Here is a 12,330-nt window from a genome sequence, read left to right on the forward strand (position 1 = left end):
TGTAGACTGACAACAACCTTCTTGACCCTTAAGTCTGGCTTTCGCTCACTACACTCCAATGAAACTGCCCTACTAAAACTCATTGATTTACTAACTGCTTAAACCAATGGCCACTACTCCATACTCATCCTAACCAATGGCCACTACTCCATACTCATCCTAACCAATGGCCACTACTCCGTACTCTTACTACTTGACCTCTCTGCGGCTTTTGATACTGTTGACCATCCCCTCCTCAAAAAAAACCTCCACTCTTGGCCTCAGAGACTCCGCTCTCTCCTGGTTCTCTTCCTGCCTATTGCAGCGCTCCTTCAGCATTACCTATAACTCTGGCTCCTCCACTCCCTCAAGGTTCTGTCCTTGGACCCCTTCTCTTCTCCATCTACACCTCCTCCCTTGGTCACTTGATAAACTCCCATGGCTTTAAGTACCATCTCTATGCTGATGATACACAAATCTATCTTTCTACTCACCCTTTCAGTCTCCTCTCGAATTACTAACCTACTAAGTGACATATCGGCATGGATGTCACTCCACTTCCTCAAACTCAATCTTTCCAAAACTGAGCTCACAGCTTGTTGCTGATCATTCTAACCTGTCCAGAGGATGATGCGTCTCCCGATCATTAGAAGGATTCTCATTAGAACGTTCAGAATGGCAGCATTGCCTGAGCTATGTCTGATGGAGACAACGCCCACAGCTGTGATTGGCTCAGATTTCAAATCGCTGTCACCACATTCTGCCCGCCGGGATTGTGTAGATCGTTCCAGACAAATATTCCGCCCGATTATACCGCCAAATCCGACCTGAGAACTGATCAGATGAGACATTTATCCGAGAAGTATTATCATCGCTTTCATCCCAAGTAGATGTATTGATGAGTCTGGAGATGGATTTCCATATTTACCGAATCATGTAACACATTGTGAATACAAGTATTGTAGATTCCATGATCAGATCTGTATACGATCATGTCACTGACCGATATTTATGTGTCCCTCCTTCAGACATGTAGCAGTTACAGATCCCCCTCCCCCCATATCACATCCAGAATATTCATAAAAACAAATGTGAAATGACTGGTAGAAATAAGGAGACTGCCGGAGAAATACGGACAATGTATCCAGAGAGAACATATGACATGTCTGAGGAACCAAATCGGTTTCCTCCTCCAAATCAGTCACTAAAAATCATCCAAATGTTTACAAGGGTCTAAATCAATGAAATTCTCTGCAGAGGAATGAATGGCTGTGACACCGCCCCTTTCCATCAGTCTCCCTTCAAGTCCGCTCGGAATTATAAAGAGGAACGTGGGGCATCGGTATAAATGTTTGTGTTTATTTCCAAGTCATATTTCTCAATATTTACTTGTTGCTAACAATAGTAACTGGTGATGATGGTTTGTGTTCTGAAATGTGAAAAATTAATGTTTCTGTGTAATCTCCGAGGAAGAAATAGAAAACCATTGAGAAGAATGAAGAGATTTCTCTCCTGGAGATGGATTTCTATTGTCATTAAGGGATCTGAAAAGGGCGGAACGTGGAGAAAGCTTCCAAATGAATCCAATTGTATTGTGTGTAAAGAATGGGTGAGACTCCGCCTCTTCCCAGGAAGGTTCCCGTCAGGTCCGCTCATGCTCTATAAAAGGAAGGCGGGCCCAGCCCAGAGGTCAGTCTGTGTTTGCAGCAGAGAAGAATCGTCATGTCTGGTCGCGGTAAAGGAGGGAAGGGTCTGGGGAAAGGCGGCGCCAAGCGCCACAGGAAGGTGCTCCGGGACAACATCCAGGGCATCACCAAACCCGCCATCCGACGTTTGGCCCGCAGAGGGGGAGTCAAGCGCATCTCCGGCCTTATCTATGAGGAGACCCGCGGAGTGCTGAAAGTCTTCCTGGAGAATGTCATCCGCGATGCCGTCACCTACACCGAGCACGCCAAGCGGAAGACCGTCACCGCCATGGATGTCGTCTATGCTCTCAAACGGCAGGGACGCACTCTCTACGGATTCGGAGGATAAATTACAACCGCCCCCCCCCGTTTTCTCGTCACTAAGGCCCTTCTCAGGGCCGCCCACCTTCTCATACAAAGGGCTATTGATAGAAACCTCGAGATCATCAATCTCTCGGGGAATATTTAGAAGCTCAAACATTCTTTTCATTGTACATATTTATTTGGCAGTGTTAGGAGTTATTTCCAACAATCATTTCGTCAATATTCTAGATGTGAGACCTGTAACAGCTGCAACTCTTTAATAAATCTGATATTGAAAGGATTCAGTAACCAGAATCCAGTTGCAGACTTTCATTCCAAGCAGATTTATCGATTAGTCAGGAAAGTGGTGTTTGTGCGCCAATAAATGTCTCATCTGATGATCTTTATTCTCCGGCTCGGATTTGGCGATATAATAAACTCGAAAGAGCAGGGCCCTCGAATCCTTCGTGTATCGCATTGTATTGGTACTGTTCTGTCCCCCTGTGTACAGCGCTGAGTGAACTATCGGCGCTTTATAAATACTGTATAATTTCTCTGGAACGATCTACACAATTCCGGCGGCAGAATTTGAAATCTGAGCCAATCACAGCCGTGGGCGTTGTCTCCATCAGCCAGTAATGCATTTCTTACGAGAAAAAAAAAATATAATGCTGGAAGTTCAACAGAATCAGTAAACTGAGAACTCCATCTTGTCGGGTTTTCAGTACAAAAACATTTCACATGAATATCTGCAATGCTCGGAATGAATGGAAGGATTGATCGATCTTCCCGGATATAACGGTCAATGGATGCAGATTGTCTGTAACGGTCCATAGAACTTCGGCGGGAAAGTGGAATTTATTATACAATTGAAGCAATGACCGTTTAATAGAGACAAATTGTTTGGGAGTAAATTATCTGATCAGGATTGATAAACGATTTTAGGAAAATTATCTTTTAGAATTCGGATGTGTAAACCGGTTATCAGCTACAAATAACCCGCCCAATCCCGGGGCGCCGAGAGATCACTTTCTCCCCAGAAAGTTCAACATAGAAATCCTTCCCGGCGTCCAAACCTCTTCCTATGGAGAAGCAGAGATGACACCCGGATGTAGAGGAGACTTACTGTCCGGACGGCGGGAAGGATTTCCACCTTTTTAAAATCGTCATTTTCTCCTCCACCCCCCCAAAAAAAAAAATCTTATAGAAGCGGGAGATAGAGAGGAGTGTGGGATTGGTGTCCATAGAAGCCGTATGGCCGCCCTTTGTATGGAGATGTGGGGGGCTCTGAGAAGAGCCGTTGTGTTGGCGGATAGAAGGGGATCCTGTGGGGGGATTACTTGCTCTTGGCGGCCTTGTGGCTCTCGGTCTTCTTGGGCAGCAGCACGGCCTGGATGTTGGGCAGGACTCCTCCCTGGGCGATGGTGACGCCGCCCAGCAGCTTGTTGAGCTCCTCGTCGTTGCGGACAGCCAGCTGGAGGTGTCGGGGGATGATGCGGGTCTTCTTGTTGTCTCGGGCGGCGTTGCCGGCCAGCTCGAGGATCTCAGCCGTCAGATATTCCAAGACGGCAGCCAGATAGACGGGAGCTCCGGCCCCGACCCGCTCGGCATAGTTGCCCTTCCGGAGCAGACGGTGAACACGACCGACGGGGAACTGCAGACCAGCCCGGGACGATCGGGTCTTGGCCTTAGCCCGAGTCTTACCTCCTTGTTTGCCGCGACCAGACATGATTGGATGACTGACGAATCACACACAGATAGGACCCAGCAGCCGCTTCCTCTCCTTTATACACTCCATGCTCTGACGTCACACGCTGTGATTGGTTGCTTTTGAATTCAACTAATAGCGGTAAGACGTGTTTCTACACCAATCTATGCACGAGGAAAAGAAGCATGACGTCACTTTCCATCACCTGACCGATTCCTTCAATAGAAGAGTGAGGAGGGATGAGGCGCCTTTGCATAGGCCGCCTATAAAAGCAGCACATGAGGGCGGCTCCAGCACACTTTCCCCGCAGCCAGCCAAGCAGTGGTGAACCCTGATCATGCCTGAACCAGCCAAGTCTGCGCCGGCGGCCAAGAAGGGCTCCAAGAAAGCCGTGACTAAGAGCCAGAAGAAGGACGGCAAGAAGCGGAGGAAGACTAGGAAGGAGAGTTATGCCATCTACGTGTACAAGGTGCTCAAGCAGGTCCACCCCGACACCGGCATCTCGTCCAAGGCCATGAGCATCATGAACTCCTTCGTCAATGACATCTTCGAGCGCATCGCCGGCGAAGCTTCCCGCCTGGCTCATTACAACAAGCGCTCCACCATCACCTCCCGGGAGATCCAGACCGCCGTCCGCCTCCTCCTGCCCGGAGAGCTGGCCAAGCACGCCGTCTCCGAGGGCACCAAGGCCGTCACCAAGTACACCAGCGCCAAGTAATCCCCCCCGGGGCCCCATCATCCCAACAAGGACACAAAGGCTCTTCTAAGAGCCGCCCACCATTCCAATCACTGAGCTGTCATCACATTGTATTGCCGCTAGAGGTCCCACACACGTCACACTTACACTGGACATTCGTCATTCTGTAGTACAAGGGCCTCCCTCATTGGATACACATTGGAGGGGGCACCTGGTTTGGGGGAATCTACAGGAAGGTTGTAGAATGTATGGCCGGCCTTCCATGGGTCATGACATCGGTCATTGTCGTACAATCTGATTGGAAGGTATAAATCTGAAGATGTATTCTAGGTAGAAGAAATCCATCCGAGTCCCACATTCCCCTTATTCCGGAATGTCTGATGTTTTCCCTCTTGGAGATGTAAAGGTTCTCATTTGTACATTAAATATTGTCTGCTAGTGGGAGCCGGAAAATAAACCGCCCGATCGCATTGTATATCTTCCCCGATACAGAAGTCAGTATTTCCCATCCTATGGAGGGCGATCCTATAGTATCCAGGAATATAGATCTATAGGGGTCATGGGGGGGACAGGTTCGCTTTGTGTTTGATGACATATGTAGGACTATGCACAGAGCAGGCTCATGTCTGGAGATGTGTATACAGGGGGATGCTGCTGGGGGATGGGGGTCATTGTCAGTATACAGGGGGATGGGGGACATTGTCAGTATACAGGGGGTGCTGCTGGGGGAGGGGGGGGCATTGTCAGTATACAGGGGGTGCTGCTGGGGGATGGGGGACATTGTCAGTATACAGGGGGGTGCTGCTGGGGGATGGGGGACATTGTCAGTATACAGGGGGATACTGCTGGGGGAGGGGTGACATTGTCAGTATACAGGGGGATGCTGCTGGGGGAGGGGGGGCATTGTCAGTATACAGGGGGATGCTGCTGGGGGAGGGGGGACATTGTCAGGATGGGGACTTCTGGACACACTTGGACTAGTTTAGGGCTCTTGTTTTATATATATATATATATATATATATATATATATATATTGTCGGATTTTGTATTATGAGGGTTTTCAGTGATTAAAAAAAAGAAATCGATCTTCCCAGATAAAACGGTAAATGGATGCGGTCGGTTCTCCGTATCGGATTTGGCGGTAAGAGGGCGGATTGTCTGTGACGTCACATAGAATTCCGGCGGGAGATTTGAATGAAGCAATTAGGAAGTGGATCCAATGACAGTTATAGACGTTTCCTTCAGATAGTAAAACATCTTTTTTTTCTACGTGGAGTGTGAAGGAGGTGATGAGATCTGTTCCCTCAGTCGGGAGGATCGTTGTTCGGTATATATTGAACGATCTCTGATCTTCAGGAGAAACTCATCACAACTAAAGGAAGGCGGATAAGATCAGTCCCTGGAATAAGATGTCAGTTCCCCAGAGTCTCACACTGAAAACATTTTCTATGAATGTATAACATTCGTCCTTTTCGCTCCGGGCAGTAGACGCTCAATAGCCTTTTCAAAGGCTAAGCAAGAGTGAAGCCGCCGAGGAAGAAGGAGAAGGAATCCGCTGAAGATCTCTGGGAAGCCCTCCTGAGAACTCCTCTGCGACAAGATTGGGAAGAGGCAAACCACCAAGAAGCCGCTGACCGCCGCCACCGCCCCTGCCAAGATCCCGGGAGAAGCCCCATCCACCTCAGAACGCTCCGGCCCTGCAGACGGTCTCCCCCCCCTGGAGCCCTGGATTAAGCAGACAGTCGTGCTGCGGCTGAAAGAAGTGGAAGGCAGAGTCCCGGACATGATCCCGGAAGTCTTCGGCAAGAAGATGATCCTTGAACAAGGATTCAGCAAGGCAGAGACCCTGTCGGTGCAGTCCTTCATGAAAGGTATTTTCTTCGTAACTTTTGTATTATTACAGGTATGCAGAAGGTACTGGGAGGCAGTGAAGACCTCTGGGCCCGATTCCCTTTTCCGCAAGTTCATTGCGAATTCTCCCATTCAAAGGGATGAAAGGAGGATCACGGTGTCCATGAGGAACCCTCACGTCCCTGGAAGAGACATCGCCACCTACCTCCAAAGGTTTTGCGTCGTGTTGAAGGACCCAGTCCGGATACTAGACGCCAACGGCTTCTGGACAGGTAAGTGGTCTGTGTTTTGCAGATTGCTGAGAGATCGTCCCGCTGGAGATCTCCAACACCTGCAACAGTGCTTCTCCCTGGGAGCGTCAGCAGGACTCCTACATTACCCCGATCAACCCCAGTCATGCCGCAGGTGCGGACAGCCGGGGCACGAGGGTAAGGAATGCAATGTGCTTTCATGTAGGTTCTGCCGGTCTGCAGGTCACGAGACCAAGGATTGCCCGAGGTCCAAAACCTGCAACCTCTGTGGACGGTCAGAGCACGTCTACAGGGACTGCCCAGAGAGAAGCAGGACGTACGCTGGGGCCCTGAGCAAGGGCCCTGCTGCCAAACCAGCGCCACAGAAGCCTCAGAAGGACCCAGGTAAGAGGAACCCCCCACCCCAGCCCCCCCCTCCCCCCGGACCCTGGTCCCCCCGCCCCCCCCGCCCCTGGCCCTCCTGCCCCCTCCCGCCCCTTGCCCCCCTGCCCCACCCCTCCCGGGCCTGGTTCCACCCCCCCCGACCTGTCCTCACAGGAGGATTTCCCGCCCCTTCCCCCTGCCACCCCCCTCAGCAGCTCTGCGGCGGGGATCAGGAAGCGGAAGAAGGAGCAGGCTAGCCCGGCGGCGGAGGACTCCTCCGCCACCAAACGGCCTGCTGTCCTCCAGGATGCCGCAGGTCCCGACCCCGTGGGGGAGGACCTCGACACACTGGAGGAAGAGGTGGAAGAAGAGATGGCTCTGACCCAGTCGGGGCCAGAACTCTCCACCGACTTCAATGAGGTCCTCAACCAGATCGGACTGAGCCAGGACCCTGGCCAGGCTGCAGAGGTCGCCCCCCCTCTCCAGGGGAGGTAAGCACAGCCCCTGCCGACTAACCCCTTCATCTCTTTCTAATGTTGGCTGAGATCTCAATCTTTTCCATTAATGTGAGGAGCATCAAGGATGTGTCTAGGAGGCAGACTGTGCTGACCTTTCTTTCCACACAGCAGAGTGATGTGTACATGCTTCAGGAGTGCACACTTCCCTCTCTGAGGAGGTACACTCATTTGTCCTCCCAGTGGACCCACGGTCCCTCCTACTGGTCTGGGGGTGGCGATTGCAAGTCCGCAGGGGTAGCGGTTCTTATCAGGGGAGGACGTTTCACTGTTGACTCCGTCCATGAGCTCGTCTGTGGCCGCCTTTTGGTCATAGACGGCTCGTGGGCGGGGGAGCCCGTTAGGCTCATCAACGTGTACGCCTCCCCGGAGAAGAACGCGCGGCTGGAACTTTTCCAAACCCTGCGGACGCAACTCGTCACAACGAGAACAGTAGTAATCGGCGGTGATTTTAACTGTCCGATAGAGCAGGATGTGCGCAGCTCCAGCATGTACGCAAAACTCGACACCACCTCGAAGCTGCTCCGGGAGGTGATTGCGGAGGCTTCCCTGCAGGACGCCGTGGGATCCGTGGGGCGCGGTTCCGTGAACTACTCATGGAGCCGCCCCGATGGATCTGTGCGTTCCAGGATTGACTTTGTGCTCACCTCCAGGGCAGTCAGGCACCACGGGTTCTCCATGGTTCCCTGCTTTTTCTCTGACCAAAGGGCCATTCACTTTCAAGGTGATCTGGGAGAGGGCTTTGCCCCGGGCCCAGGCTCCTGGAAGCTGAATTGCACCCTGCTGGACGATGAGGAACTGCTAGAGGAGCTCAGGGAAACCTACGGTGCCTGACGAGAGGAGAAGTCTTTCTTTCCCAAGGTAAGCGACTGGTGGGAGTTCGTGAAAGTCAAGCTGCGCAGCTTCTATCAGGCCAGGGGACGCCAGCAAGTGTGTGCCAGGAGGAGGGAACTCAGGAGGCTGCAGCGTCAGCTGCAGGACCTTCATCACTGTGGCTGGGACGTGAGGCAAGACCTGGAGGACACCAAGAAGAGCTTGAAAAAGCACTTTGAGGAAGAATCCAGGCACATTGTCTTCCATGCCAAGGTGAAGCATCTAGAGAAAGGTGAGAAGTGTAACTCTTTCTTTTTCAGGAAACTCCACTCAGGACACACACCCCTGTCTGAGCTGCGCGACAAGACTGGAACACTCCAGAAGGGGAAGGAGGCCGTGATGGAAGTGGTCAGCGACTACTACTCCGACCTCTACTCCCCCAAAGAAACAAACACGGAAGCGGCCGACAGGTTCTTGTCAGGTATCTCTAACGCTATTGATCCTGCAGGTTTGTCGGCCACCAACGCCCCCTTGACGTTGGAGGAGCTGCACTCTGCCGCTAAATCCTTTAGGCGGGGCAGGACCCCGGGCTGCGACAGTCTCCCAGCAGAGCTCTATGTAGCGCTGTGGGACCTCGTGGGCCCGGACCTGCTCGAGCTGTACGAGGAGATGGTGGTGGAGGGCAAGATGCCTCCTTCGTTGAGGGAGGGGATGATCACGATCCTGTACAAGCGTAAGGGGGAGAGATGTGACTTGAAAAATTGGCGTCCCATCTCTCTCCTGAACGTGGACTACAAGATCCTCGCCAAAGTCATGGCGAACAGGCTGAAGGCTGTCATCGGACAGATCATCCACCCGGATCAGACTTGTGGCATTCCTGGCCGCAGGATTGTGGACAGCCTAGCACTTGTCCGGGACACGGTCCAATACATCAAGGACCGCCATGTGCACGCGGCCCTGGTCAGTCTTGACCAGGAAAAGGCCTTTGACCGTGTCTCCCATGGGTTTATGTGCAGAGCCCTGCGCAGGTTTGGTCTCGGGGAAATGTTTTGTTCGTATGTGGATATTATGTATAATGACATTTGCAGTTCCGTGCATGTGAACGGCTGGAAAACTGACCCCTTCCCGGTCCTCTCCGGGGTCAGACAAGGCTGCCCTCTTTCACCTCTGCTTTTTGTTTGCTGTATAGAGCTCTTCGCCGAATGCATCAGACGGAATCCAGAGATCGGGGGAATCACCGCACCGGGACCAGACAGACGGGAAGTTAAGTGCTCGCTCTACATGGACGACGTGACGGTGTTCTGCGCCAACCAGCGCTCCATCGACCTGCGAGGACTTCGGCCAAGCTTCGGGGGCAAAGGTCAACTGCGGGAAGTCGGAAGTCATGCTCTTCGGAAAGTGGTTCCTGCCTTCTTCTGCATCCATGCCCTTTGGCATCAAGACAGACTTCATGAAAATTTTGGGAGTTTGGTTTGGTGCCGAGGGCGCAGCCCTGAAGTCTTGGGAGGAGAGACTGGCTAAAATGCGGCAGAAATTTGGACTTTGGAGCCTCAGAGACCTCTCCATCGAAGGGAAGACACTGGTACTCCGCAGCGAGATTCTCCCTGTGTTGCAGTACCTCGCCCAGGCCTGGCCCCCACGGGTCAACACCTGTAAGGCCATCACCAGGGCTTTGTTTCACTTCATCTGGGGCTCCAAGATGGACAGAGTGAAGCGGGCAGTCATGTTCAAGGAACCCCTCAAGGGCGGTAAGGGCGTGCCCGACATCGCCACCCCAACTGAGGGTGTTCTTTGCTTGCAACTGCATCCGCAGAACTTTGCCCAAACGGATTATGGACTCTGGCGGGAACGCAATGTCTCGCTTCTTCCTGTTGCCTCTCTGGAGGTCCCTCGGGTGGGACACTTGGGATAGTTCCATCCCCTACAACTGGGACACTCCTTGGTACTACTTGGATACCTTCAAGTTCATCAGGGAGCAAGGGCTGCAGGGAGTCAAGCCTGACTTGTGGAAGCCAAAGACCATCTACAAGCTGATCAGAGCAAGCGACATTTTGGAGTCAGTTCCAGGCCTGCCTTCAGACACCTGTAACGTGGTCTGGAGGAATGTTTCTTCCAACATTCTCACCAACAGGCACAAAGACCTGGCATGGATGGCAATCCAAGGGGGGTTGCCTCTCAGGACATTTATGCATGCCAGGAACCTGAGCAGATACAGACACTGCCCCTTCTGCATCATCCACGAGGAAACGTCTCACCACGTTTTCTGGGAGTGCTCATTTGCTCAGGCCCTGTTGGGGGCCCTGGAACCTGAACTCAAGGACTTTGTACCACAGACAGCCATCACTCACTTTGGGGTGTTGAATGGACTATTCTGTGGGACTTTTTCTCTGGAGGACATTGACGGCGCCTGGCGGGTGCTGTGTTGTTTTAAGGACGCTTTATGGTGCGCCAGAAAGCGCCTCATCCACCAGCGGGAGAGGATGTCCATTGAGGACTGCTGCAGACTGATCCTCAGTCTGCTCAGAGACTATACCTTGATGGACTTTAAGGAGGAAGAGGACGTCTGAAGATTCCCCCCTCCCCCTACTTCCCCTTGCGTGTCTTTGTCCCTTCAATAAAGCTTCGGGCCTGTGTTTCCCCCCCCCCCCCCACACACCCGATGCCTATTGTAGACTGCAACGTTCGGTTTTCGTTTTTGCATGATTTTGTGACATTAGGAAAAGTATTGTGTATTAGGATACTACGGTTTTTGGGGTAAGCGGCGTTATGCATGACGTGGTGGTCTGGAGATTCGTCCTCCAAGCACATCACGTCAGGCATCATACCGCTGAGCGAATGTATTTATTTCTGAATGTATTTATTGTATGCTTGGAACTGTATTGCAATGCGGTGCGCTGCGTCGCAGTATAGGGTGAGATGTACCCCGATTACATGTATCATGTTGTTTTTGATGCTTCTGTAATAAAAGTATCTTTTCAATCAAAAAATGTGTCCTTTTCGCTAAGATAAAGTGTAGTATCTATTCTTATCAGTGTCCAGTAGGGGTGCTCCACGCCCATTCTAGCTTTGTGGTGATGGCTGGTTGTATAGTACCCCTGCTGGAATGATGGGGGTCTGGACGGCTGGAACAGAAAGTGTGGCACCCACAACTAGTAGCTGGGGCCCGTGAGTAATTCTCCCGAGAAGACCGGAAGGACCCAGTTCCTCCTGATTCAAACGGATCTACCTTGTCTTGTCAGGGGTCGGGAAGGCAGAAAGTCTGCAAACCAGTGCCCCCTGAGTGGTCGCCTCAGGGGTGCCCTTAGTAACACCTGGGTGTGGGACCCCACAGTTTGAAAAGGCACATGGCCACTGTGTTTACCACTTTTCCTGCACAGCGCCCTTAGGACAAGGCCTTCTGGCTAAGTTCGGGGCAATTTTTGCTACAGGCCTCAGGGCCTGGTCTGTGCACAATTTGGCACGACCACTTTTTTCTATTATCTATTTATTTCACCTCCCACGTTTTGTCACTTTGTCTTTCTTATGTGTGTGTTTTTCTCACAGGATGGAGGGTGTGGGTCCTCGGGCCTGCCCTGAAGTCTAGGGGGAGGTGTGTGGCCTTTTGGTTCCTTCCTCTCCTGTCCCTGGGGGGTTTTCTCTTCGGGAGAGCCCCCTGACCAAGTACTGGATGTCCGACTTCAGCTGGCCACAAGGAACGGTGGTCCACCAGGCCTTTTGGCCAGGAGGACCAAATGGGAACCTTGTCCTTGTCAGGAGCTTCGTGCCCCGGGGGATCAGGGTAGTGGTCCATCCCCTTCGGGGGAGAGACAAAGCACACCCCTAAGTACATTTTTTCGTGTGGTGTTTTGCACTTACACTTATTTTGTGAACACTTATGGGTTTTCCGCACGTTTGCGGACTTAAAAAAAAGAAAAAAACATGTATAATATATTATTAAACTATATACCGTTTTATCATCTAAATTATAACAACAAATACAAAAAATGTAGTTATAGATTTTGTAACAACATAACTTGAGGATGATCGACTTGGGGGAGGAGCCACGCCATACATCCACAATGGTCAGTTACCGCTTTCCTCCTTTTTCCTATCTCCTGATTTTCCTCCCTGTGACTGAATCGGTTGATAAAGCTGAGGTTTATAGAATTGTGTATGGAGTTGTGGG

General features: G+C 51.7%; 3 protein-coding genes across 3 annotated transcripts; 2 read left to right on the forward strand and 1 right to left on the reverse strand.

Moving 5' to 3' along the window:
• Positions 1-1,685: 1,685 nt before the first annotated feature.
• LOC149449509 (histone H4) lies at positions 1,686-2,013 on the forward strand. The gene has a single exon (XM_089693128.1). It carries the CDS (start codon positions 1,702-1,704, stop codon positions 2,011-2,013), a length of 312 nt encoding a protein of 103 aa, XP_089549254.1. The 5' UTR covers positions 1,686-1,701.
• A 1,232-nt stretch (positions 2,014-3,245) lies between these two features.
• On the reverse strand, positions 3,246-3,719 carry LOC149449510 (histone H2A type 1). The gene has a single exon (XM_089693129.1). It carries the CDS (start codon positions 3,694-3,696, stop codon positions 3,304-3,306), a length of 393 nt encoding a protein of 130 aa, XP_089549255.1. The 5' UTR covers positions 3,697-3,719; the 3' UTR covers positions 3,246-3,303.
• Positions 3,720-3,988: 269 nt separating this feature from the next.
• LOC149449511 (histone H2B 1.1-like) lies at positions 3,989-4,998 on the forward strand. Its single transcript, XM_089693130.1, has one exon. It carries the CDS (start codon positions 4,013-4,015, stop codon positions 4,391-4,393), a length of 381 nt encoding a protein of 126 aa, XP_089549256.1. The 5' UTR covers positions 3,989-4,012; the 3' UTR covers positions 4,394-4,998.
• The last annotated feature ends 7,332 nt before the right edge of the window (positions 4,999-12,330 follow it).

This window comes from Staurois parvus, unplaced genomic scaffold (genome assembly GCF_062004578.1).
Source record: "Staurois parvus isolate SC_StPar_1 unplaced genomic scaffold, SC_StPar_1.0 ptg000615l, whole genome shotgun sequence".
In the NCBI taxonomy this organism is placed as follows: domain Eukaryota; kingdom Metazoa; phylum Chordata; class Amphibia; order Anura; family Ranidae; genus Staurois; species Staurois parvus.